Source organism: Brassica napus, chromosome A7 (genome assembly GCF_020379485.1).
Source record: "Brassica napus cultivar Da-Ae chromosome A7, Da-Ae, whole genome shotgun sequence".
Lineage (NCBI taxonomy): Eukaryota > Viridiplantae > Streptophyta > Magnoliopsida > Brassicales > Brassicaceae > Brassica > Brassica napus.
In genome coordinates this window covers 651,176-675,072 of record NC_063440.1, presented here as the reverse complement: position 1 = coordinate 675,072, position 23,897 = coordinate 651,176, and the positions used below count along the sequence as shown (strand labels likewise).

The 23,897-nt window shown below is 31.1% G+C and overlaps 3 protein-coding genes across 3 annotated transcripts; 1 reads left to right on the top strand and 2 right to left on the bottom strand.

Moving 5' to 3' along the window:
- The first annotated feature begins 12,182 nt into the window (after positions 1-12,182).
- Positions 12,183-13,912, top strand: LOC106381735 (zinc finger CCCH domain-containing protein 20). The gene has a single exon (XM_013821673.3). The coding sequence runs from the start codon at positions 12,525-12,527 to the stop codon at positions 13,596-13,598; it is 1,074 nt and encodes a 357-aa protein (XP_013677127.2). The 5' UTR covers positions 12,183-12,524; the 3' UTR covers positions 13,599-13,912.
- Positions 13,913-16,377: 2,465 nt separating this feature from the next.
- Positions 16,378-17,543, bottom strand: LOC125576695. Its single transcript, XM_048737263.1, has 2 exons — positions 16,792-17,543; positions 16,378-16,609 (listed from the first exon to the last, which is right to left on the bottom strand). The coding sequence occupies exons 1-2, from the start codon at positions 17,541-17,543 to the stop codon at positions 16,378-16,380; spliced, it is 984 nt and encodes a 327-aa protein (XP_048593220.1).
- Positions 17,544-22,329: 4,786 nt separating this feature from the next.
- LOC106449763 (vacuolar protein sorting-associated protein 32 homolog 1-like) lies at positions 22,330-23,416 on the bottom strand. The gene is made up of 6 exons (XM_022706182.2): positions 23,342-23,416; positions 23,126-23,225; positions 22,950-23,035; positions 22,773-22,864; positions 22,593-22,701; positions 22,330-22,515 (listed from the first exon to the last, which is right to left on the bottom strand). The coding sequence occupies exons 1-6, from the start codon at positions 23,414-23,416 to the stop codon at positions 22,330-22,332; spliced, it is 648 nt and encodes a 215-aa protein (XP_022561903.2).
- Positions 23,417-23,897: the final 481 nt, after the last annotated feature.

Sequence of the window (23,897 nt, the reverse complement as noted above, 5' to 3'; positions counted from 1 at the left end):
TATCATCTTACTCATATTCTCCATCATTCACACAAGCAAATAATAAGCCGAAATTATCAAACCCAAAGCTCTAAGAAAACCAGAAGCTTTGATACCACTTTGTTGGGAAAAACACGGGGGAGAGGCATAGAAGAATGTTACAGTCATGTTCCCCTAACCTTGTATAAACATGTGAGGAAAATACTTCGACGATAGCAGAATATAGTATAAGTTGAAACTAAATGAGGCAAGTACTTTTAACGTTGGAAAACCTCTTCGATGTGAGAAGTAAAAACTAACGGGACCGTAGTCCACTAAAAAATCTACTATATAAATGGGTATGAGTATAGCCACGTCCTCCCTGTTCAACACCCTGAACAAAACAGAGACTCTAGCTACAAAGAGCTATCTCCAACACAACAACAACAACTACAGCAAGAAAGCAACACAAAGAGCTTCAAAAACATGCAGCACATGACGACCTCAGCTCACTAGGATTCCGGCAACCAGAGACTAATCCCGCCATAACAATTCAAGATGAACAAGTCAACAAAATTTTTAGCTCAATCAGAGAAGATCCAACCGTCGGATTTACCAAACACTCAAGACAGCAATGCTAAAGAACTGTGACGACTAGCTGCACTAAAACCTAGACAACAGAAGATGCAACCGTTGAAATCCAAATCTGAAAATATGTCTTCTTCTCCCCTTTTCTCTTTTTTTTTTGTCTAATAAGTCTTTTTAAGCACTCTTCTTTCTTGTGTCAACTCTGTGTTCTATGTTTTCTTCTAACCACAAAAATTAGGTTAAAAGACTATATATAATGTCTCACTAACCCCCAAAATCCAATATTAATCTCATGTACTAATACTAATGACCTAATTTCCTAATTTGGTTATCGCCGATTAAATCTAATGGGTTTTCTCCATCCAGAACCGGTCCTTAACGGAAGCGTACAAAACATGTGCTTCCAGCCGTGAGATATTAAGTAAAATACCGGCCGCATTTTTGTCAAAAGTTTCTTCAGCCAAGTTGGTGATGGTGCTATAGTTTGCTTGACAAGGTCATGGGTTCAAGACTTTGTGTCTACATATTTTACAATTTTTTTTATTTTTAATATTTAACAGGCCAAAATAATTTATTTGGCTTGTAGCCCAAATATACGTAGGACCGGCTATGTCTCCATCTAAAAGAAAAGCGGATCAAGTGCAGATCAAGCGGATCAAGTGTAGATTATATGGGAGAAAGATAGATCAAAAAGTCTATTATAGTCAAAACGCTTGCCACTCCTATTTATAACCTACAATTTTGGAGATGTTCGTCCTTTTTTTTTTCTTTTTGACTAATAAATATTTTTGTTAGAAATTATTAATATATTTAATATTCTTCTATAAATAACATATTTTCATTCAATTTTATTTACAGTTTTAACATTACAAAAAAACTTCAATTTTCTATTTATCTCTTTTTATTTATGTCATATAAATTTAACATTTATCTGAATTATCGATATGATGTTGTGTTTTTAATTAAGTAAATATATATATTAATGGAAGATAGATGTATTGGTTTAAAAAAAAATGTGTTTGGTTTATTACTAATATTTTCATATTTTAATCTACAAAATTACAGTAACATAACTATAGTGCAATATTTATTACTATTTATGTATTGTATTTATATAGTTATATATTTTATTTTATCTTTGTAATTTTTATTATTTAAATATGTAATCTATTTTATTTAATTTTTCATCTTTATAAATTTTAATCAGTGTTTTGAAAACCGGACCGGACTTGCCGGTCAAACCGATCGGACTATGTCTCGCTCGTCTAACCGGTTATGAGTTGTGTTAAGAATCTAATTTGAGTAAAATTGGTAAACTCAGTCAATAACTGGTCAAACTTGGTAAAACTAGTGATCCGTTTCGATATTAAAACTTGTTTTTTTTAATTCAACTTAAAATTAAATTAAAATGCCGTTGGATTGGTCGACCTTTGACGAGTCAATGTCCAGTCCGGTATTCAAAAAATTAAATATAATAGAATGTTTAATCTACCTTTGTCTCATATGATCTGGACTTGATCTGCTTGATCTGTACTTGATCTGCTTGATCCGCATGATTTACTACCCAACTCCAACGAGGTCGGGTCAACACAGTCGGAAAAAATCGCATCGGAGGACAAAATGTGGTGCCGTCGTCGATTTAAATCACTCAGTCTGATTATACCACGTGTCGGAATCGTAACGAAAGTTCCTACTCTAGTCTCAGGCTTTGTAATGTCAGATAGACATTGACACGTCATTAGTCAAAGACCAAAAGCCTTGTACCACGTGTACTTTTCGTACAACTTATTTGTCCCCCATTTGATTCTTTTTTTTGTTCATATTTTATATTTTTCTTTAAAGATTTTCGTAATCCTTTGTCGGGCCCTTGTTTATCGCCAAAAGGAAGAGACACGTAGGAGAGTAAGGTAGGTGGCATTAACAGAGTCACTGTCACGTGACTTGGACACAGATCACGTGATTAGGTTTCCCTCTTTGGACATGTTCGCTTCACCTCCTTTATTGAACTTGCTTCTGCAAATACACAATAATGGCTTCCAAATATCTGACACATATGCTTCTATTAAATCATTTTTAAAGCAATATGCTTCTACTAAAGCATTTTAGAAGGAGTTAATTTTGAAAAAAAATTGATTCGAGGCTACCTAGCTAGTTATATTTGTAATGAAGTAGGTATTTTCTGGTTTATTTTGGTATAAAATTAGTAGTAATGTTTTCTGTTAATGAAAATAGTAACTAGTAATTATTGTTGTTTTAAAAAATACTGATAAGTTAAGTTTGACAATCCATTACAACTTGGAGTATGCCATAAATCCTAATACTTATTAGAGCATGTTTATTTGTCTTTATTTTTCATAAATAAATTTAGTATAAATGATAAATATATTTTTATAATTTATCTGTTTTAAATAATTTTTAATCTGGCATTTCTAAACACTTTTATTGTATTTTGTAAACCCTCAATTGTATGACCAATAGTTTTGTAATATGGTCTGTGCATTCACACAAATATAGTTTTATTTTTTTATTACCAATATGACAACTTATCATGCTGCATTTTTAAATGCATATTAAATTTACTAAGGCAAATAAATTACATTCACTACTGATAAATAAAGGAAAAGTTTCTAAATAGTCATTTTTAGTTCTTTTTGTTCTAAATAGCTTAAATGGCAAAATTCCCAAAACTAGTTATCCCTAATGAGTGAAAACACTTATATTTTTATTTACAATTTTCTTTGTTATTTACTAAATATTAAAATTCTAAAATAAGAAGAAAAAAACTTTGGAAAAAAATTCTTTTAAAAAATCTGTCAATACTTTCTTGAACGTGTATGATATCTTTCATAATTTGTAAACTTTTGTTAAAAAATCTTCCTACGTAATATTTTATAGAATTCAAGATTGCCTTCATAAACGTGTAACTAAACTTTTTGAATGTAAAGTTGTATGACATTTAAAAAGGTATTCATAAATGTGTATGACATCTTCTTGAGTTGACCTATATGAATATTTTGGAAAAAGTTGCTGACTATATAACATTTTCAAAAATTTACGAAGATTTCTAGATATGTATAACAACTTTTAAAAATTTATATATCAAAATTAGAAAAATATTCCAAAAAATTTAAGAAAACGTTATACATATTAAATATATCTTATTAAAAATACATATAATTCAAATTCTATAAGGTATTCATATATGTATATTTAGGAAGATTTTTTAAATTTACAATTAGAAAGTATTTCAAATACACATGTATGGTGAGGTGATGTGGCTTCTGCTTGTGTAGCTGGTCTCCGGAGGTGTCTCTCCCCTTCGAAAACTGCTCCACGAAGACGGATAAATAATGTTTTGGTGCTTACCGTGGTTCCTCTCATCTCTCCTTACGAATCGGGTGGGCCTTGATGCGACTGACCCCAACAAAAGCTTTGACGCTGTAGTGGTTTTCCGAGAGTATGACGAAAGATCTTCATTAGAGAACGACATAGAGGCCAACGGAAATCCCAAACCATCCATTAAGGCTTAGGATTGTCTCCGATGGAAGGAAAACTCTTTGGTGTTGACGGATATCCTCTTACCAAATGGTGGTCCCCTTTAAGCTTGAATCTCCGACCAAAATCTTTTTTTCCACCGTTTTGAGTGGGTAGAGAATTGTAGCAACTCGGACCCAGAGTAGCAGCGGAACTACATGTATGGAAAGGGGTCAAATGACCTCTATGAATTTGATAGATCTTACAAATGGCCCTATAATATATAGCTGGAATCAAATTGACTCCATTGGAATATGTGGCCGGCTCCTCCACTGGCTGGGAGGCGGCAAATCGTTCATAAATTGCAGTGGTCAAAAGTTTTGGTGTCGGATTTTCATGTCAGAGCCAATGTCGGAGACCGCGGGCGCTTTGTGAGTGGTTGTGGTGACGGTGACCCGAGATGGATCTTGTGCGGGTTTGGATATCTCGGCTTTGTCAAGTCTTGAAAATCGAAATTAAATGGTCTATTGGTATTCACTGGAGGAAGATGATTAAGTCCTTGGCCTTCTTCCCATGACGTTAATTTCAGTGTTTTGCTTAGACTTGGTTTTTGTTCTAAATTGCTTGTAATTTAGTTGTTTATGTTTTCGGGTTAAGCAGACTTATGTAATCTTTCGACCCTTATTAGGAAATATTATATATATATATATATATATAGATATTTTTATTATTATCTTTTTTTGACAACAATGCTTATATTAAAATTAAACGTCCAGTGTACTAAGTCGATTACAACCGGAGAGATATTCGACGGTAAGCTGAGAAGCAAACATAACTAACACATAATAAAAGATAGAGATGGCTAAGAAGAGAAAAACCCGTATAAGATCTTCATTGGTAGTTCTAAAGCCTGCGTTCGAAATAACACAAAAAATCGAAAATGACATTGAAGATCCCAATAAATGGGTTTTGAGAGCATTTGAAGGCTGTTTCTGAGGCTGTATGGATTTTCCAACATTGCGGTGAGATGCGGAAAGGCTGTCGAAGTAGGACTACACACAAAGTCGTCGATGGTACAACCTCTAAAAAATCACAGTTGACAAAGTTGGGAGATGCTGAGTTCAGGTGATGTTAAAGTGAGATGCGGAGAGACTACCAGAGTAGGATTACACGTAGAGTCGTCGACGGTACAGCTTTCAAACGATTTTAATAGAAAAAGAAGTACAAGTAAAGCGAATTAATATGGGATCACGTAGGAGTCATGATGGTAGTATATAATGTTGATAGAATCGTACAAGATATTAAAGTTCATTAAATGGTCGGTCATGCATGGGGCATGCACTGTTTCCTTTGAAGGTGGCATTCTTATCATGTATTCATGTACGAGTGATGACACGTGTATGTATCCAAACGTACATCCGTATCTACACTAACTTTTGCGTATATGTGTTGGCAACGAAATTCAATCGGAACAATACGTTTGCACTTGAATGTACGCATCACAGAATATTGTCGAATCTGATCGAGAAATATTCCAAATATAACGGTTGCGTTTGGTCACTGTATGATGGTTGGTGTAAAACCAGAGAAAAAGTTTGCAAGCTACACAAATATCATAAAATATAATGGAAAACATTTTAATATGAGAATAATATCACAAACTTCGTGTTAATTTATGTTATATATACGAAGTTAAAATTAATATAGTGTGAATTACATAATCAGGATTAATTAATTGATGCAATTCGACCCAATTCATTAAACCCGGTCTAATTCATTAAACTTCACCCACATACGATTTAACTTATTATTTGACCCGAAATCAACATCTTCAGAGTTCATAGACAAAATCGATTAAAGAAAAGAATAAAATCACATAGTGAAAGAGCGAAATTCGATTTGAAAGACATAAAAAGAGTCGATACCTTCGTAATAGAGACATAGAGAGGGAGTCGATTTAGGGTTTGTACGAGGGGAAAATGTGAAATCAATTTTAAGGTTCTCAAGAGGAAAAAACATGAAATCAATTTTATGTGAAACTAGATGTTTGCCTGCAATTTTACGAGTAATTATATTATATAAAAAATATATATTATCTTTACACTGTTATAATTTTTGAATAATAATTAAAAAATTATTTTTAATTTTAAATTTCAAATATTTGGATAATTAAAAATTTCAATATATATTTTTAGAAGATATGTAAGATTTAAAATCGTTCAAAAACATAAACCTTAGTCAGATAATTGGCTGTAGAATTAATTTATATTTTAATTTAACACATGAAAAACCGAAAATACTCTAGCTCTCAAGAGAAAAAAAAGTGTGAGTTTTTTTGTGTAACTCCAATACGACCAATATAATGATTGGAAGCTTTTATCACGAAGGATCTTTTGTAAACGGTTTTCTCTAGACTTTAAAAACATAAAATTTATAATAATTTCTTACCTATAATTGTTTTATATATAATAACATATAACCATTAAATTTATTTCTATAAAAATGCTAAAGTATTTTATTTATTTATATATAACTAATTGATAAAAATAAAGAAATTGATAAAAACATATATATTATTTCTCTAATTCTACAATTGGTTACCATAAATAATTATTTGTAATATCATTTGTTTTATTTGGTAATTTGTATTAATCAGTTCTAGTGCTGCCTTTTATTTTTAGATATGATTAAAATAATAACTAATAAATGTTAACAACCAATCAAATTATAACTATTTTCTAAAACTTAACATATTAAAGACACATAATCAAAAGTCAATTAAATGGCTTCTCAATTACACCATCCGTTTCAAAATAGATGATGTTTTGGAGAGTCTTTTATGTTTCAAAATACATGATGTTTTGATATTTTATATTAGTTTTAGTTTTATTGAAAATTGTATGACCCAATGATGTTTTATAGTTTTTGTGATGATTGGTTGAATTAATTTTATTTTATATTTTTAAAGCTACTTTTTAGATAAAAGCCTAAAAAGTGAATGTCTTCATTCTTGTGCATTTAACCAAAACATCAACTATTTTGAAACAAATGAAGTAATATATAGTAAAATTTATCTCTTTAAAACTAAAGATAAATTTGATTAAGGTAAACATAAAAACATGTATTAGAAAAATAGTATTTAAAACAATTTTTTTCATAATTTGTTCCAAATCACACTTTCTCACTCTTTTTTTTTAATTTAGTGTTAACATAAAACTCAAATGGGCTAAGAAAAAAAATTATTCCTTAAATTATCTATGGTAATCACACTATTTTATCAAACACTAACTCATTCAACCAAATATTTTTAATTAAAACTAATGATAGTTTACATATCTTTTAAAATAATTGTTTTAATTTATTTTAAATTAAATTAAAATGTACCTATATTAGATAAATTTGATTAAATAATAAGAAAGAAATAATATTTCAATTTTTTAAATAACCAAATGTCGTTATTTAAGGCATATATACTTAATATTAATATGAGATCCAATATTATATGAAATAAAATGTTTTTATTTGTATAAATTTTGTTAAAATTTTATTATCGTACATTTTAAAAGTTTATTTTAGCGTAAAAAATATTTCTCATTAATTTTTAAATATTTTTTCTTACTTTTAATTTACATTATATTTTCCATCTTTGACTTTAACAATTGTAGAGATGGTTATTTTTATTGAACTTCCTTACTGAATTTATCTTAACATTTTAAAACACACATAAAACTAATTAGTTCACATTTATAGTAACTCAAAAAAGTACATGTACCTCGACAAATTAATAAAAATTAAATACATAAGAATATACAAATAACAAGAACACAACAAACATATTTTATTATTCTTCCCTCTTGTTCTTTTATTTATATATGCTTCCTTTTAAAAATGTTAATTAAATTAATAAAAAAATGAAAAACCATCAACCAATCAAATTATAACAAATAATTGGAGAGCTCTTCTATGAGCGACACATCAGCATAAATCACTAAAGTGACTTCTCAATTAATATATGGGAGGATTCGTATGTCATACTTTGATTTAAGAGGTTTCAATTGAAGAGGGCCAATCTTACTCGGATTCAGGATGAGGTAAGCTTTCACAATGTCTTTTTGTTCCATGATAATTTAAAAAAAATGTGAAATTGATTTCCTTATTTGTTTGTGATTTCACCTTATGAACCTTCACAAAACAATCTAGGAAATGTATTAACAAGAGTTGCATCGGGTCGGGTTTAGTTAGTTGGGTTGGGTCAGATTTAGTCAATCATGTTTAGGTTTTACAAATTACGATTGACCCTTTTATTATGGTTAAAATCAATTAAACTGATTATGTAGTTCTCACCATATGTATTTTTACTTTGTGCATTTAGCATGGATAAACATAAGTTTGGTTATGTTATTTTTCACATATTTTTACATGGATAAACATAAGTTTGGTTATGTTATTTTTCACATATTTTTATGTTTGGAAGTTTTCTCCCTTTTCTATAATACTTGGTGAAGCTGAAAAGTTTTCTCCCAAAAAGCAACAATAAACCATCAAGTTCAAACGTTTGGTAACAATTTTTTTGACTAAATTTAAAACAATCATAAAAACACTAGATCCACGCCGGAGATCACATCATCGTTATGATCTACCACCGAAGACCTATATAAAAAGGAGGATGAGCCAAGAAGAAGGGATATGAATTCCTCCATAGAACTGTAATCTAATTATATTCATACTCCTTTGTTCTTGCGCACTCTCTATATTCATTTTCAACGTTTGGTAATATTTTTACCAAAAAGGTTTAAATGTTTGGTCTACACTAGCTAGTGTGTAACATTCAACTACGTTGAATGTAATTTTTTGACTAACGTGGTTGGGAGGGGTGTATCCGAGATCTATGGAAAAACTAACAATTATCTCCAAAGGAATGTGGAATCCATAGATAGACTCTCTCTCTCTCTCTCTCTCTCTCTCTCTCTCTCTCTCTCTCTCTCTCTCTCTCTCTCTCTCTCTCTCTCTCTCTCTCTCTCTCTCTCTCTCTCTCTCTCTCTCTCTCTCTCTCCGGATATTCAAATGGGTCAAAAGAAATGGTCCATATTTATGTGGGTAGATTAATCCTAAAATTCTCTTACAAGTAAGGTTTATGTTTGAGGAAACTTTATTGACAAGTAAACTAAAACAGGACAGGCTAAGTTATGATCAACTAAAGAAAACATATGTTTTATTGATGATTTGTCTAAGGAATGACAATGAATACAAAGGAATATATAGGGTGCTGAAGAACAAAGGATTATCAATATAATTAAACTATATTTTGCATCCATATTTTGCTACGGAGGATTTGGATCCCTTTTTCTTGGCTCCTCCTTCTTATATAGGTCTTCGGTGGTCAGTGATGTGTTCTCCGGCGTGGATATGGTGCATTAAGTTTTTGGCCCTTTTAGGGTTTTGCTTAGACACGTTGAGCTTGGTCTGTGAGGCTTCCTTTGCTCAGAGTAGGCTTGACCTTTTATGGTCTTATTATATTTTTTTTGGGCCTTGGCGATCTGTGATTTAGGCTTTTCAATGCTTGGTAGGCCTGAGACTTAATATCCGATATATGTTATCTGATTCGGGATCCGCTCCAAAACTTGAATATCCTAGGGGCGTGGATGCGGATCCAAATAATTTTACGGATCTGGATAGTGAAAATTTAGGTCTGGATATCCATATCCGGCCTATTATATTTTTGAAAAATATTAAAATATAATTATATATATTATATTTATATTTATATATAAGATAATTTTATATAAATAAGTAAAACTTTAATTTTATTAAATTTCAATAATTTTCATTTTTTTCTCCGTTGTTTCTTTGACGATGGCGTTCCTCACTTTTTCGTTGGATGACGTGTCTATAGCCCGTCGTGGGAGACCTACAGTGGTCGATCAGGCTCCGATGCTAGGCCATAGCAAAGAAATTTCTTTGTGAATTTGTTTGGGGACATTGGCTTTTCATGTCATCCAGTGTTCTATATTTGGAAATCTTTCCAAACCCTAAACTCTAAATTTAATTATCATTTATTTTGTGGATATGTAATATAACTTCCTAGAATTAAATTATTATTTTTTGTCTTCTGGAAAAATTTATATTAGATTTATTTTTATATTGATGATTCAAATTGCACGGCCTAATAAATTAGAAATGATTTTTGTCCTGGCAAAATTTTCATTAAAAGACTGAGACGATAAATATTTACTCCATCTTCTTACTAAGATAGATGTTTTATAAAAAAAGTTGTTTCACAAATATAGAAGTTTTCTGTTTTCTATAAAAAAAATTGTAAACTTTAATAAAATAAATTAATTTTACTGAATTACTATTAATTAAAAGTTATTGAAACTTAAAAACTACAGAAAATTTATTTATTATAGTGATTTAATCTGTTTTCTTAATATATGTAAAAACATTAGAAATTTTTTTTAATGAATCAAAATTGCGTAGTGTTTGGTATTTGGATCAGAGCACCAGCTAACTTGTAAGAAAAAACATTCGAGAATGGTTTTGTTAGGACATGAGGTAAAAGTTCAAGAGATCTTATTGTTATTTGTTATAGATGAATCGAAGATACAATTTAAATAAGTAACTAAGTCAAAATAATTAGTTTTAGGTCAATGTTAAAATTTTAAATTTAAAACAAAAAAGCGTGAATTTTATTTAAGCTGATAAAACATTCCGTGTTCAAAAATTATCTATTTTGATTTTATGTTCTATGAAATCAACTGTTTTGTTTTGGATGCACAAAAATAACTGTTAAATCAAAATTTGTCTTTATATATTGTTTTTAACTGAATAGCAGATCATAATTTTTTGTTTCATTTCGAAAACTTAAAGTTTGTTTGGCAGTCTTTATCTTCTAATTATGGAAAACAATTTATATTAAACACTTTCATTATATAAGAATTTTGACCAAATGTTTTTTCCCTTAAATTCACCCAACAAAATTTGATTTGAGACGAAAAAGAAAGGAAAAATGAAAAGATAAACGAAGCGAGCGGTGGAATTGCTTCTAGTTTTAGTAAAGAAGCATAACCGTGTCTCCTTTAATGTCTTTTAACGTTACTATTCCCAATTTGTTCCAACATGTCTTCTTCTTCACAGACACCTACGTTTTATCCCTTTCTCTCCCATGTAAAATATCTAAATCCTCAAACATATAATTTCTCTCAATTAATTAGTACTCTTTCCGTTTCATATTAAAGGTCGTTTTTTTAAAAAAAATTTGTTACAAAATAAGTATTTTTTCAGTTTTCAATGCAAATTTTATTAATTTTATTTTATTATTTGTTTTTTATTGATTAAAATATAGTTAGATGTATAAATAATTGTGTTTTTATATATAAAATATGTAAAATTAATTGTTTTTTAATCTGTATGCATAAGTATAAAACGATATTTAATATAAAACGGAAGGAGTATACGTTTTCTAAATGAAAATATTAGTTTCTTGACAATAATCTGTCCACATGTCTTAGTTTTATAACTAATTAATTCTACTTTGGACATAAAATGTTCAGGTGTGGAGATGATTACGAAATTAATGATTACGTGTGCTTATTGATTTTTGAATTATTTATTCTTGTTATTCGTTTTATAATAGTTCTTTTATATTTTTAATAATATTTTAGTATAAACACACAAATTAAAAAAAAATGTATTTTTATTAAAAACATTTGATTAAAAAAAATAGAAGTTAATTATTACTATTCTAAAACAAATAAGATAAAAATACACATTGATTTTTAATATTTTAATTAATTAATTTAATAGTTTTTACATAAAATTTTTTAAAACATCATATAAACTGAAAAAAAATATTTTCTAATTCTAATACACAAAAAACAGAGAGAATATAAGATTTGAAATTTTATATTATTTTATAAGATATCTTAATATTTTAAAAAATTTCCGTAATCAGTTATTTTATATTTTTTTGAAGACTAAACTTGTTTAGTCGACAAAAATAAAACGTGTTTAATATATTTTCTGATAATTAAACTATGTATTAAAGAAAATTAAAACAATAAATAAAATGGATTATTTTTTTTGTCGTTTTTCAGCGTATCTAAAGGATCCTTCCACCGCCTTCGGAACTCAAAGAGAAAGTTAAAAAGAAATTAATTTTATTATTTTCGCAGCCGCTCGCTCACGGAGCTGTCACATAAAGCAACATACAACTCGTCCACGTCATCAATAAAGCTTCGTGGTAAAGTCTCACGCCGCTGTTTTCTCCCCCCTATCTCACAGATTCGTCACGCGAGCAACTCACTTTGGATTTAACCGCGGTTGAAAAAAGCAGATAACTTAACCATGGTTAAACATTTAACCTGAACGTGGTTTAAGTATATCCCACTACTCAGCATCAGTTTATATAGAGCCAAAGCATTGCCGGAGATTTAGCAAACACAAAACAAAAACTCACCGGAGAAAACGAAAGTGATTTTATATCTTCTCAAAAAATTTTTAAAAAAATGATGATTGGAGAAACTCATCGTGCCTATCCAACGGTTCAGATTCCTCCATGGCCACTTAACGACGATCTAACGGCGGTTGATATTTACGGAAGTCCTGACGGCGGAAATAGCATGCTCGAGGCTTTGGCTGCGTTACAGCGTTATCTTCCGTCGAACGAGCCGGATCCGGATTCTGACCCGGAACTGTCGGGTCCAGATTCGGCAATCGATACTTACTCATGCGATCATTTCCGGATGTACGAATTTAAAGTGAGGCGATGCACTCGTGGCCGGAGCCACGACTGGACGGAGTGCCCTTACGCTCATCCCGGAGAGAAAGCTCGCCGTCGTGATCCGAGGAAGTATCATTACTCCGGTACGGCGTGCCCTGAGTTTCGCAAAGGCGGTTGCAAAAAAGGCGACGCGTGTGAGTTCTCTCACGGCGTTTTCGAGTGTTGGCTTCATCCGGCGCGTTATCGGACTCAGCCGTGTAAAGACGGCGGTAACTGTCGCCGTCGTGTTTGTTTCTTCGCTCATTCGCCGGATCAGATCAGGGTTTTGCCGAACCAAAGCCCCGATCGTGTTGATTCTTTCGACGGTGTGTCTCCGATTCGTAGGGCGTTTCAGTTTTCGATTTCTCCGACGTCCGGTTCGCCGCCGGTGAGTCCACGAGACGACTCGGAGTCTTCTTCTTTATTTAGTCGTTCTCTCGGGTCGGGTTCGGTAAACGACGTCGTCGCGTGTATGAGGCATTTGCAGCTTAATAAAGTGAAGTCTCTTCCTTCCTCTTACAACAATCAAGTCGGATGCTACGGATCCGGGTTCGGATCGTCACGTGGATCACTCTTGGGTCCCGGGTTTCGGAGCCTACCAAATACCCCGTCCCGACCGGAGATCGGGTATATGGACATTTGGGATAATGGTTTGGAGGAAGAACCGGCGATGGAGCGGGTCGAGTCGGGTCGTGAACTGCGAGCGAAGATGTTCGAGAAGCTCAGCAAGGAAAACTGCATGGATCGGGTTGACCCGGATCCGTATCAGGGTTCAGGTGAAGCTCCTGATGTCGGGTGGGTCTCTGAACTGGTGATGTGATTTGATTCGACCCGTATGCCCCCGGATATCTGAATATCGTTTATAAGGTTTAACTAAAGATTATTATCATCATCAAGGATTTTCTCTGTAATGTGTAAATATTTTTCACGGATTTCATATAATTTCTTAATTTCTAATATATAATATGTATCGTCGGGGGGGATTTCTCAGTGTATATGAGATGCTTAGGATTTTTATATGATTAAAGTCTATATAATATTAATATTTTGTAATTTTGTTTTATTATGCTGGATGCAACTCTTGTAATTTACTATTAATGAACGTAATGAGTATGTAAATTATTATTTTTGCTATGGTCACTAAGTGTACATTTATTTAATGTTTCTTTCCAACTAATGATTTGTTTAGTTCTATTTATTTAGAGGCATGCGTGAAGTGGTGTTTGTGATGTGATTAACGTCCGTGAACATTATCATCGGAGAGTGTGATTATGTTCTAAACAAGTCGGTTATCATTTTCTGTCTTGTCGAGTTTGGGATGGGTCGTTGTACTCGTGTGTCCTTTGGGTAGAAAAATAGTAATTAGCTTTGAGTAAACAAGACCTTAAACAGAAATTATACTAAAGGTATGAGTATCAAAGCACGTTGCACGGTTTTGAACTTTTTTGTTTTTAAACTTATCCTGTATGGACTATGATAATTCACACAATATTGAGTTTTCTTAACTAGTTGTTAATTGGAATTCGATATGGATCTTCGTCAAGTTAATTTTTATTTTTGCGAAAATGAAGTTAATTTGGTGCGACTTCTGGTTGGATGTTGGATTTATTTCGCAATACATTTCTTCAACTAAATATTTATTAGTCTACTGTTTTCCGTTTGTTAGTTTCGTGTTAACTTTTTGAAGTTGGTCACTCGAGTTACGTTCTTGTTTGGTGGTATTGAACTACACACCTGGTTTAGAAAAACAACTCCTAAAACAATTTGCATATAGAGATGCTATTAATAACCTTTTTGTGGAATAATCAAAAACAAGTGTCGTCTTTTTTGGTTAAAGAATGGGATACTTCATCTTTATGTTCTTATGCTATGTTTGTCAATTGCTTCAACATGAATTTAATGATAACGACGTACTCTTAACGATGCCTTATTATATTTCGCTTCAAAGTTTGAACTCTAATACTTTTATATATTTTTCTCTTGCTTTTGCGTATTGACCTTTTGAAAATAGTCATAGATCTTATCCGAAGGGGATTAAGGCAACGCCACATTAGATAAAATGAGAGTTTTATAATGTTTTATTAGATCGTTTAAGGGGACATGTAGGTCCATTGTTAGATACGGAATCCGTATTTATCTATTTTCACGAAATACAACAAATTAGTATTTTAATTATGAATGGCGAACATGTATATCTCTGGTTAGTAGAGGAATGATCCAAACATGCAGAGTTGCATAGTCATTATTAGTCTAGACAAGTATAATAAGTGACTGAGAAAAGAAGAAACCTACTGTACGAACTAATTAGTAGGCTCATTAATCGTCATAATTTATAATGTTATAAGTCGAAGCAAATTGTTATGTTTTTATCCACTCCGGTATACATCTTATCTAAACTATAACTTATTTACTATAATTTATTTAGATACTGTCCGTATTTCATGCGAAAAATAATACTTCCTCCGTTTTTTAAATATACATATTTTAGAAAAAAAATTTGTTTCTAAAAAATTTATTTTCTACATTTTTATATACATTTTTATTAACTAATTGCAAACTTTTAAAATTTTAATTGCACTAATTGTTTTTATTGGCTTAAAATTATGGAAAGATAAACACAAAAAATTATATAAATTTAATATGTTTTATTAAAATGTGTATTTTTTTTTATTTTTTTTTTTTGACAGCAAGAAATTTACAGACTCATGTTGACTCTGTAAACCATATTGGTAACTCCGCATCCATGTGAACGACAAAGGACAGTTGCTTGCGTGCACTACGTGCTAAGCTATCCGCCCAAAGATTCGCCGTTCGAGGTACATGGACGATGTCTGAGTTGAGGAAGCTTCCTTTGAAGAGTTTGATATCTTCCAAATAGCTTTCAAATGCTAGCCATTCTTCTGGTTCCGAAACCATCTTCACCAATTGAGAACAATCCGTTGCAAACGTAACCTGAACCTGTCTTAAATTCCTCATACATTCCATTGTCCAAATCAAAGCCTCTATCTCCGAATGCAGGGGAGAGAGGCATGCCCTTACATTCCTTGCCCCCAGTAGACCCTCGAACCCCGGTAAAGTACTATACCAGCCTTGCCCTGACATTAATTCTTTATCCTTCCATGATCCATCAATAAAACACCATCGACCTGATGTCTCTAAAGGAGGAATGGTTTGTACCGCAAGCCCCCTCCTTGGTTCATTTCTCACTTGTGCGTCTGCCCAGAGTGATGATTCCACTTCAGCCAATTTAAGAGTATCCCGCGGATCAATATCCAAATTACTATAAACTTTGTTATTTCGGGCTTTCCATATATACCATAAAATCCATGCAAACTGATGGTCATCCATTTGCGGTTGTACTCTCCAAAAAAGATGATCCATATTAACAAATAAAGAGCTGATAGGGAAGATATTATGCGGTGAAGGAATCTTGGATAGTGCCCACACTTGACGTGCAGGAGGACATTCAAAAAATACATGATTTATTGATTCTTCCGGATCTCCACAACGAGCACAACATATATCTCCTCTTATCCCTCGTGCCTTTAAATTTTTCATCACCGATATACATCCTGATACCATTTGCCACAAAAAATGCCTTATCTTTGGTGGACACCGCACTTTCCAGCAGAAAGCTTTAAGTATATCCACTGTGGGGCCATAAAAACAGGAGGTTTTAACCTATCAGGGTAAACACGTTCAACCTGATAACCTGATTGGACCGAATATTTTCCATTATTAGTAAAATGCCATCCATCCTTATCCTCAATCTGATTCCTACTTAAAGGGATACTTTCAATAATTCTTGCATCCTTCGGATCCACTAGAGTCCTAATTGCATGTACATTCCATGAACGAGATTCCTGATTGATGAGGAAGTCCACTGTGAGTTCCGGATAAAAGTTGTGAAATTTTTTGTTTGCTGGTCTCGGGCGAGTGGCTGGGATCCAAGGATCATTCCATACAGAGATAGATGATCCTGTTCCCACCCTTTTAATTAGTCCTTTACAAACCAGAGATCTAGCAGAAGTAATACTCTTCCAGCCATATGACGGAGAGTAAGATCGGATCGGTTCCAGGGGTGAAGCATTCCTGTAATACCGTCCTTTGAAAACTCTTGAAAAAAAGTATTTGGTTTCTCAATTAGCCTCCATAGTTGCTTACCAAGCATTGCTGTATTAAAATCCATGAGATCCTTAAAGCCCAAACTACCATTATCTTTGGTTTCACACACTTTATCCCATGATTTCCAATGCATACCTCTTGCACTACCTCCTGGGCTCCACCAAAATTGTGCTACAGCACCCGTCAGCTTCTTAACTGTAGCTTTTGGTAACCTATACACAGACATCACATGGTTTGGTAAGGCCGTAATCACCGATTTAATAATCACCTCCTTTCCACCTTTTGTAAAAAAACGGAAGGTCCATCCATTAACCCTTTTATTCAACCGCTCTTGAACAAATCCAAACACTTGTACCTTAGAGCCACCCAGACTTTCCGGCAAGCCTAAATAAGATCCCATTCCCCCTAGATTTTGAATTCCCAAAATATCTCTCAACTCTTGCCGAGTAGCTTCATCAATCTTGTGTCCAAATTGAATTGACGATTTCTGGAAATTAATCTGTTGCCCTGAAACAGTCTCATATTCCTTTAGAATCCTAAGAATAGTTTGACACTCTTCCTTGTTTGCCTTACAGAAAAACAAACTATCATCTGCAAATAGTAGATGAGAGATTGCAGGACAAGCCCTTGCCACTTTCATCCCGGTTAATAGTTTGACCCTTTCCGCCTTTTTAATATTTGAAATCAGAGCCTCCGTGCACATAATAAACAAAGCGAGTATATCGTAAGCTGAATTTATTGTGCAGATGTATTAATTCCTTGTGTTTTTGGTGAAGCTCTTTGCTTTGTGCATGTCAATAAAAGGGGCAGATGCATAGGCCCTAACTTCTTTATTGTTGGTCAAATCTACTTCGATGGTAGCAGCATCCTCATACCATTATCATTTGGCTGTAGCTTCTGAAGTTAATATAAAAGCAGAAAATAACTGAAATAGTAGTTTGATAGAATTCGATGTGTGTTTTTTCCAACTAACCATTTTTGTAAGTAATTTGTTAAATTTTAATATACATTTTTAAAATATTTAATTTATTGTCACCTGAAAGTAGTACTAAATTTTATTTTGTTTTTGTTTTTGTTAGTTTTGTTAGCAAACTCATGCTTTTCTAATTAATAAGATTTCATTTTTATTTAATTAATGTGATTATATTTTATTTTCAGTTTTTATTCTATACTTATTATAAAAAGGAAAAATATAATTATTCGGAACTATAATTAAAATTCAATACATAAATCATAGATTATTTTTCCTTCTTATACGTTTTGTTTTGAATCCATTAATACTTTTTGTCGTATACAAACCTATTGTTTTAGAAAAGTCAATTGATGTAAATTTAGTTTTCCAAGATTACAAAATTGTACTTTTAATATTCTCTAGTGGGAGGGAACATACTCCAAAATACATGTTTTAACCTAAATGCAAGAGAAACATTATTATGCAAATTGCAGTTTTCTATTATATATGAATAATACAACAAAGTAACTATAATAAAATATAGTATTAAATAATACTGATTTAAATTTTGTATGCTGGTTGAAAATAATGTATTATACTTATCCCCTATTACATAAGGTCGTGTATTATATTTTTAAAATTAGATTTATGGTGATTTTTTTAGTTTAAGGCAAGACTTCTATCCATAAATGAAGAAAAAGAAAGATTGAAGCCTCTCTCTCATAATCCTCGAACAAAGAATGAAGTTTCCATCCTAACATCAGCTTAAGCTTATGTCGAAACAATTCTTTTATACTAATTTACTCCACATTAGTTAGTCTTCTACATATATGTATGCGTACCATATTCTCTTGGCTCATCCACTCAACTGTCTGTGCAAAATGACACTATAATATACTGCAGAAAGTAAATCAAGAGAAAAACTAGATACGAATCCCCTATATATTAATTGATAATCTTTTAAGTAGTTATAACCTTAATTTTGTAAAAATTAAAAAAAAATCTTATCTTATGTGACAGTTGTGTAGGTCTTCTAAATGTTATTTAGAAGAATTTTAGAGCACCTAATATAAACTATAGCTTATAAATATAATGTTGGTCGCATATCCCCTAAAAATCATTACGTAACAGTTGCATATATATGTAATCCTGTTAGGATCGTATAAAACACAACAGTCACATATATATCGTATAAAATTAGCATATACATATTCCTTATATTTTACTACCAACAGAATATTTGAATCATTGTAAGTTTGTAACAAATGGGACAATAATCCCTAATCACTCAGTTAGGATTATTAGCTTATGTATCAGTTATTACTCAAGTTCAACTATCACAATATACAGACCAACAACAGAACCCGAACAGAGGGACCATCATATATTTAGCATACCTCACATACTTTCTGGTTCAATCAAAGTCACAATTTTGCAGATAGGTATACTATACATTTATAATCAGAACACCCCTTCTTATACTTTATCACGTCAACACAGTTTTTTTGATAGATTACAGTGTTTAATCTCTGCCACACAAAAAAAAAAGTTTGAACATTATAAACTTATATTTGAATGAGAGAATAGAGATGACAATGGCTGTTCTTACGAATTTAAACTTACAAAAAAGACTCAACAAGCACATGTTGTTGAGTACTGTGAACCTCTCTATTGTGCAACCATGTATGGACATAACTCACAATAAGTCTATTTAGAACCTTTTATGTTATTTGATATTATTAATTGATTTCTGTTTTGTTTACTATGTTTGAGAATAATATATCTAAAACGATTTATATAACTCACAAGATTTATGATCTATCAATGGTTGGAGACAGATAAACGTGGAGAATTTCTAAGGTCAATTTTGCATAAGCTTGAAGATTATATTAATTGTTGAATATATTGAATAGAGACAGCTAAGATGACATGAATTCAAACCCAAATTAAATTTGGTTTGGTTTACTCATGTTTGTGAATAATTTATCTAAATAGAAATATCATATATATAAGCTAATCTGAACTATTTTAATATCAAGTACCGGTTAAACTTTCACTAACCGTGTTTGATGATAAATATTACAAATTTATATCATATATATAATGTATGTGTTCGAAAAGCAAAACAACTTATTAGCAAAAAATAATTTTAATGTGAGTTTGTGTAGTTAGAATGATTTTGGAAACTTTCAAAGGCATAATAACTCAAATTATGTAAGGTACAAATATTTTTGGAAAGAAATAAATATAGTTAGTGATTTTATGTCAATTGTCAAATATACATTGTACTAAAATGTATGTGGGACTTTCTATATTTCTAAAATAAGGTAAATGTGACTTTCTATAATTATTAAATCGTGTCAATTATGAATTCCTATATAATATATTCTTTATAATGTAGAGTATAAATTTAAACTTCTGCACCACATAAATTTTTAAAATGTATGGTTCTGTAAATTACTGCAACGCAACAAGATTGGATTAGAAATTTTGGTGGCTTAAAATATTTCTTAAGAATTGTAGTTAATTTTTTTTTAGAAGCTTAAAGTTATATAAAAATTTTCAATAATATTGTAGACCAAGGCTATGCACTGCAATATTACATTACAAATAAAAAATTACACAAATCATTCTCTTATAATTTGAAAAGATAATGAATTTAATGGTAATTACATTTCTTAAAAGTTAACGATGTTAACCTAAATAAGCCAAACTATATAGAGGATTTCTAGCACATTGACAAGATCATCATATTTCCAACTAGGCATCAACCAGAATGTAGTATAATATTGGCAAACATGCCTAATTATGTTTAAAAAATACGTGAGATTTGATAAATATAGTGCTGCCGTATTTTCAAAAAAATATTATATGAAAAACTAAAAATATACATGCTGCGCTATTAAATTCGATTTTTATTTATACAAAATTAAAATGACAAAATGTTATAAAAATAAATATAGTTTGAGTTTTTGATATAAAAAATAATAAACCAAAACCGAAATTATATAATCCAATATCAAACCAAAGTAGATAATTTTAATATGGTCTATAATTTTATCAACCAAAATACCAAACCGAAACCAAACAGAATTCGAAATTGAACAGCGCTACTTTATATATATAAATTTTACATCCATTTCACTTCACGTAAACCGTGGATCTTAACCTAGATTTTGGTTTATTAATGCTATAAAAACGATCGAATATAAAATATTAATGTTAATACTATGTATTTAAAATATTTATAAAATAAATTTATCATGTTCAAAGAGCAGGTCTTATCCTAGTATATCCCCTATATATTATTTGAGAAGCATTACAACTTCTTTTTGTAGCCACATGTCATCACTAGGATAATTCTTAGAATCATTAGAGAAATATGTTGGTCCATCTAATTATATAATAAGTTTTTTATTAAACTAACAATAAATTCATTATTAATGTATTTCATTATTTCCTTAAATAAAATTACGGAATTGCCTAATGTGGTTAAAGTATATATATGACAATTAATGATTTTGAATAATAAAGATTTGATAAAAATTAGTGTATATTCTATCATATTTGTTTAATTTTAAACTATTAAATAAATTAAACAACCACAATAACCATATAATAAAAAATTTAGATTTTTCTATATATGTTGTATTTTGAATTTTGAAAAACGATTATAAATTACTAAAACTGTTAAAAGTTTCACATTGAAATGATTACAAAATTATATAAGTAAAAAGTATAATTTAATTAATTATTAATATTGATATATATATATATATATCATTTTAAATTAAACTATAAACCATATAAAATACATAAATCTTTTAGTTTCAAAATTTACTTTGAACAATTTTTTGGTAAAAGTTTTGAACGAACATTGACAACTTATTTTTTTTAAATTATAAATTATTAAAACTATTAATCTCACAATAAAAATTTTGTTGTTAGTAATTTAAATCTTTTGCTATAAAAGATACAAATGATCAAAAACACTATATGAGTAGAAATCATCATTTAATAGACATTAATATTAAAAATATACTAAAATATACTATGTATGTTAGTATCATTTAAATTTAATTACATATCCTATCAAATATTAAAAAAAAATTGGATTAATAAAATTGATTTATATGTTCACACCAATTTAATTATATATTTAATAGTTACTGACTTTTAATTATTCAATATATATTTATTATTTCATAATATGTAAAAATATTTAATACATAAAATAATTTTTATATATAATGTTCATCCCGCGCAAGGCGCGGGTGTTAACCTATTCTTAAATAAAGCACAGAAAAACCTCATCTATTAAATAAACACATTCTTGGCTTCCGAATAATACATACAAAACTTTCTTTCTCTCCGTGTTTAAATAAAGCACACACAAACCTCATCTATTAAGACCAGCTTCCACTGCAGTAAACAAAACCCTAGTTTGTTTATAACATTTAAAGTTGAAGACCTTTTAGAGGGCCATATCAGCTTGTAAGGCAGCCAGTTCATCTTCATAAGCGGTCTGTTTCTTCTGAGTTGCAGGACGAGCCGGTTGCTTTCCTTCAGGAAGGTTTTGAACAGGTCGTATTACCGGCTCAATAAGTTCCTCTTCTAGCTCTGCGCTTTCAAGCTCTTCAAGTTCTGCTTCCAATTCATCCTGTAATTTTCCCATACAGACAATGCTGAGAAGATCTGATAAAAGTATGTGATCGTGGGAATAAAGGGAAAGTTAACCTCATCGAAATCAGATCCAAATGGAGCAGACAAAGCGTCCTGGATCTGTCGCATGTTATCGGTTTGCTCATTGATCTCATCCATGGTCTTGTCAACATCGTGAATGTTTCTGCAAAACACACATGTGTTTTAAAAAACATGCCCACACTTCAATCATAAACTAGGTATATAAGCACATACGTTGCTTTCTGCATAGCTTTCATCGCAGAGGCACCACTCCTCAAAGCATCTACAGTCTCTGTTGTTGCTTTAGAACCTTCTAACATAATCATCTATTTACCACAAAAGAAAAACACATTCAAAATATACCTTATAGTAGTAACAAATTTAATAAGTTAAAAAAAGAAGAAGGGTTACTTGATCATGAATACGGAGCTGGTAATTTCCAAGCTGTTCAACTTGTTGCTCATAGACCCTCTTCCTTTTCAAACATTGCATAGCCGCTGCAAGATTATAAACACATTCTTGAATCTTCTTTCTACACAGATAATATTCTCATAATAATAATCACAAGGAGATTTTAGGGTCTTTACCTCGTTTGTTCTTGGCACGGGTGAACTCCTTTGCTCTCTCAACCTCTTGAGCAGCTCTCTTTAGAAGCAAACTTTCCTTCTTCTCTAGCATGTCAAGAGTCTGAGGAAGAACATTGAGAAATCAAACCAAAACAAGAATTGAAAGAAATAAACAAACGACTATTGAATCTTCTTCCTCACACAAGAGAATCAAAAATAGAGAACCGACATATATACCTCATTAAGCTTCTCTAGTGTTTGGAGAGTATCAGTCTCCTTCTTCTTTGGTTTACGGAATAGCCGAGTAAACATTGCTTATGTTTTGATTAGTAATAACTCGAAAAACACACTTGAGAGAACTCTACAGAAAACCTTTTAATTAGATTACATGCCAACATGTCTAGGCAAAGATTATACTATAGAAAAAAGTAAGGGTTTGAGGTGTTTTAATCGATTCGTAAACACAAACCTGAGAGATTTCGATGCCAAGGTTGCCTGATTGAGAGAGATCAAATCGAGTGAAGAAGAAACGAAGTTTCAAGTTTTCTTTTTGCAAATTTATATTAAAATTCTAATGATTTGGTTTTCCTAATCCTTTATTACTTTGTAATACTACTAATGATTTTTTTCTCGGAAATTTCGTTGAAATTAAGTCTTTATTACAAACTCCTCAAAAAGGTTTTATTGGTTTTCATAATATTTTCTTGTAAAATACATATATATTTCTTTTTTTTTTATCGACTTGATAAGTATAACTCTTGTAGTTTCGTAACGACCAAAGAAAACCTTTTGT

Bases quoted from the DNA above. Each gene is read 5' to 3' on its own strand.
- LOC125576695 (XM_048737263.1), bottom strand. From the start codon at position 17,543: ATGAAAGTGGCAAGGGCTTGTCCTGCAATCTCTCATCTACTATTTGCA. The intron at 16,610-16,791 runs GTTTGTAAAGGA...ACATGCAATTAG, and splicing joins TTACTTCTGCTAGATCTCTG to GACTCTAGTGGATCCGAAGG.
- LOC106381735 (XM_013821673.3), top strand. From the start codon at position 12,525: ATGATGATTGGAGAAACTCATCGTGCCTATCCAACGGTTCAGATTCCT.
- LOC106449763 (XM_022706182.2), bottom strand. From the start codon at position 23,416: ATGTTTACTCGGCTATTCCGTAAACCAAAGAAGAAGGAGACTGATACT. The intron at 23,036-23,125 runs GTAAAGACCCTA...ATAATCTTGCAG, and splicing joins CCGTGCCAAGAACAAACGAG to CGGCTATGCAATGTTTGAAA. The intron at 22,516-22,592 runs GTTAACTTTCCC...GGAAAATTACAG, and splicing joins TTGGATCTGATTTCGATGAG to GATGAATTGGAAGCAGAACT.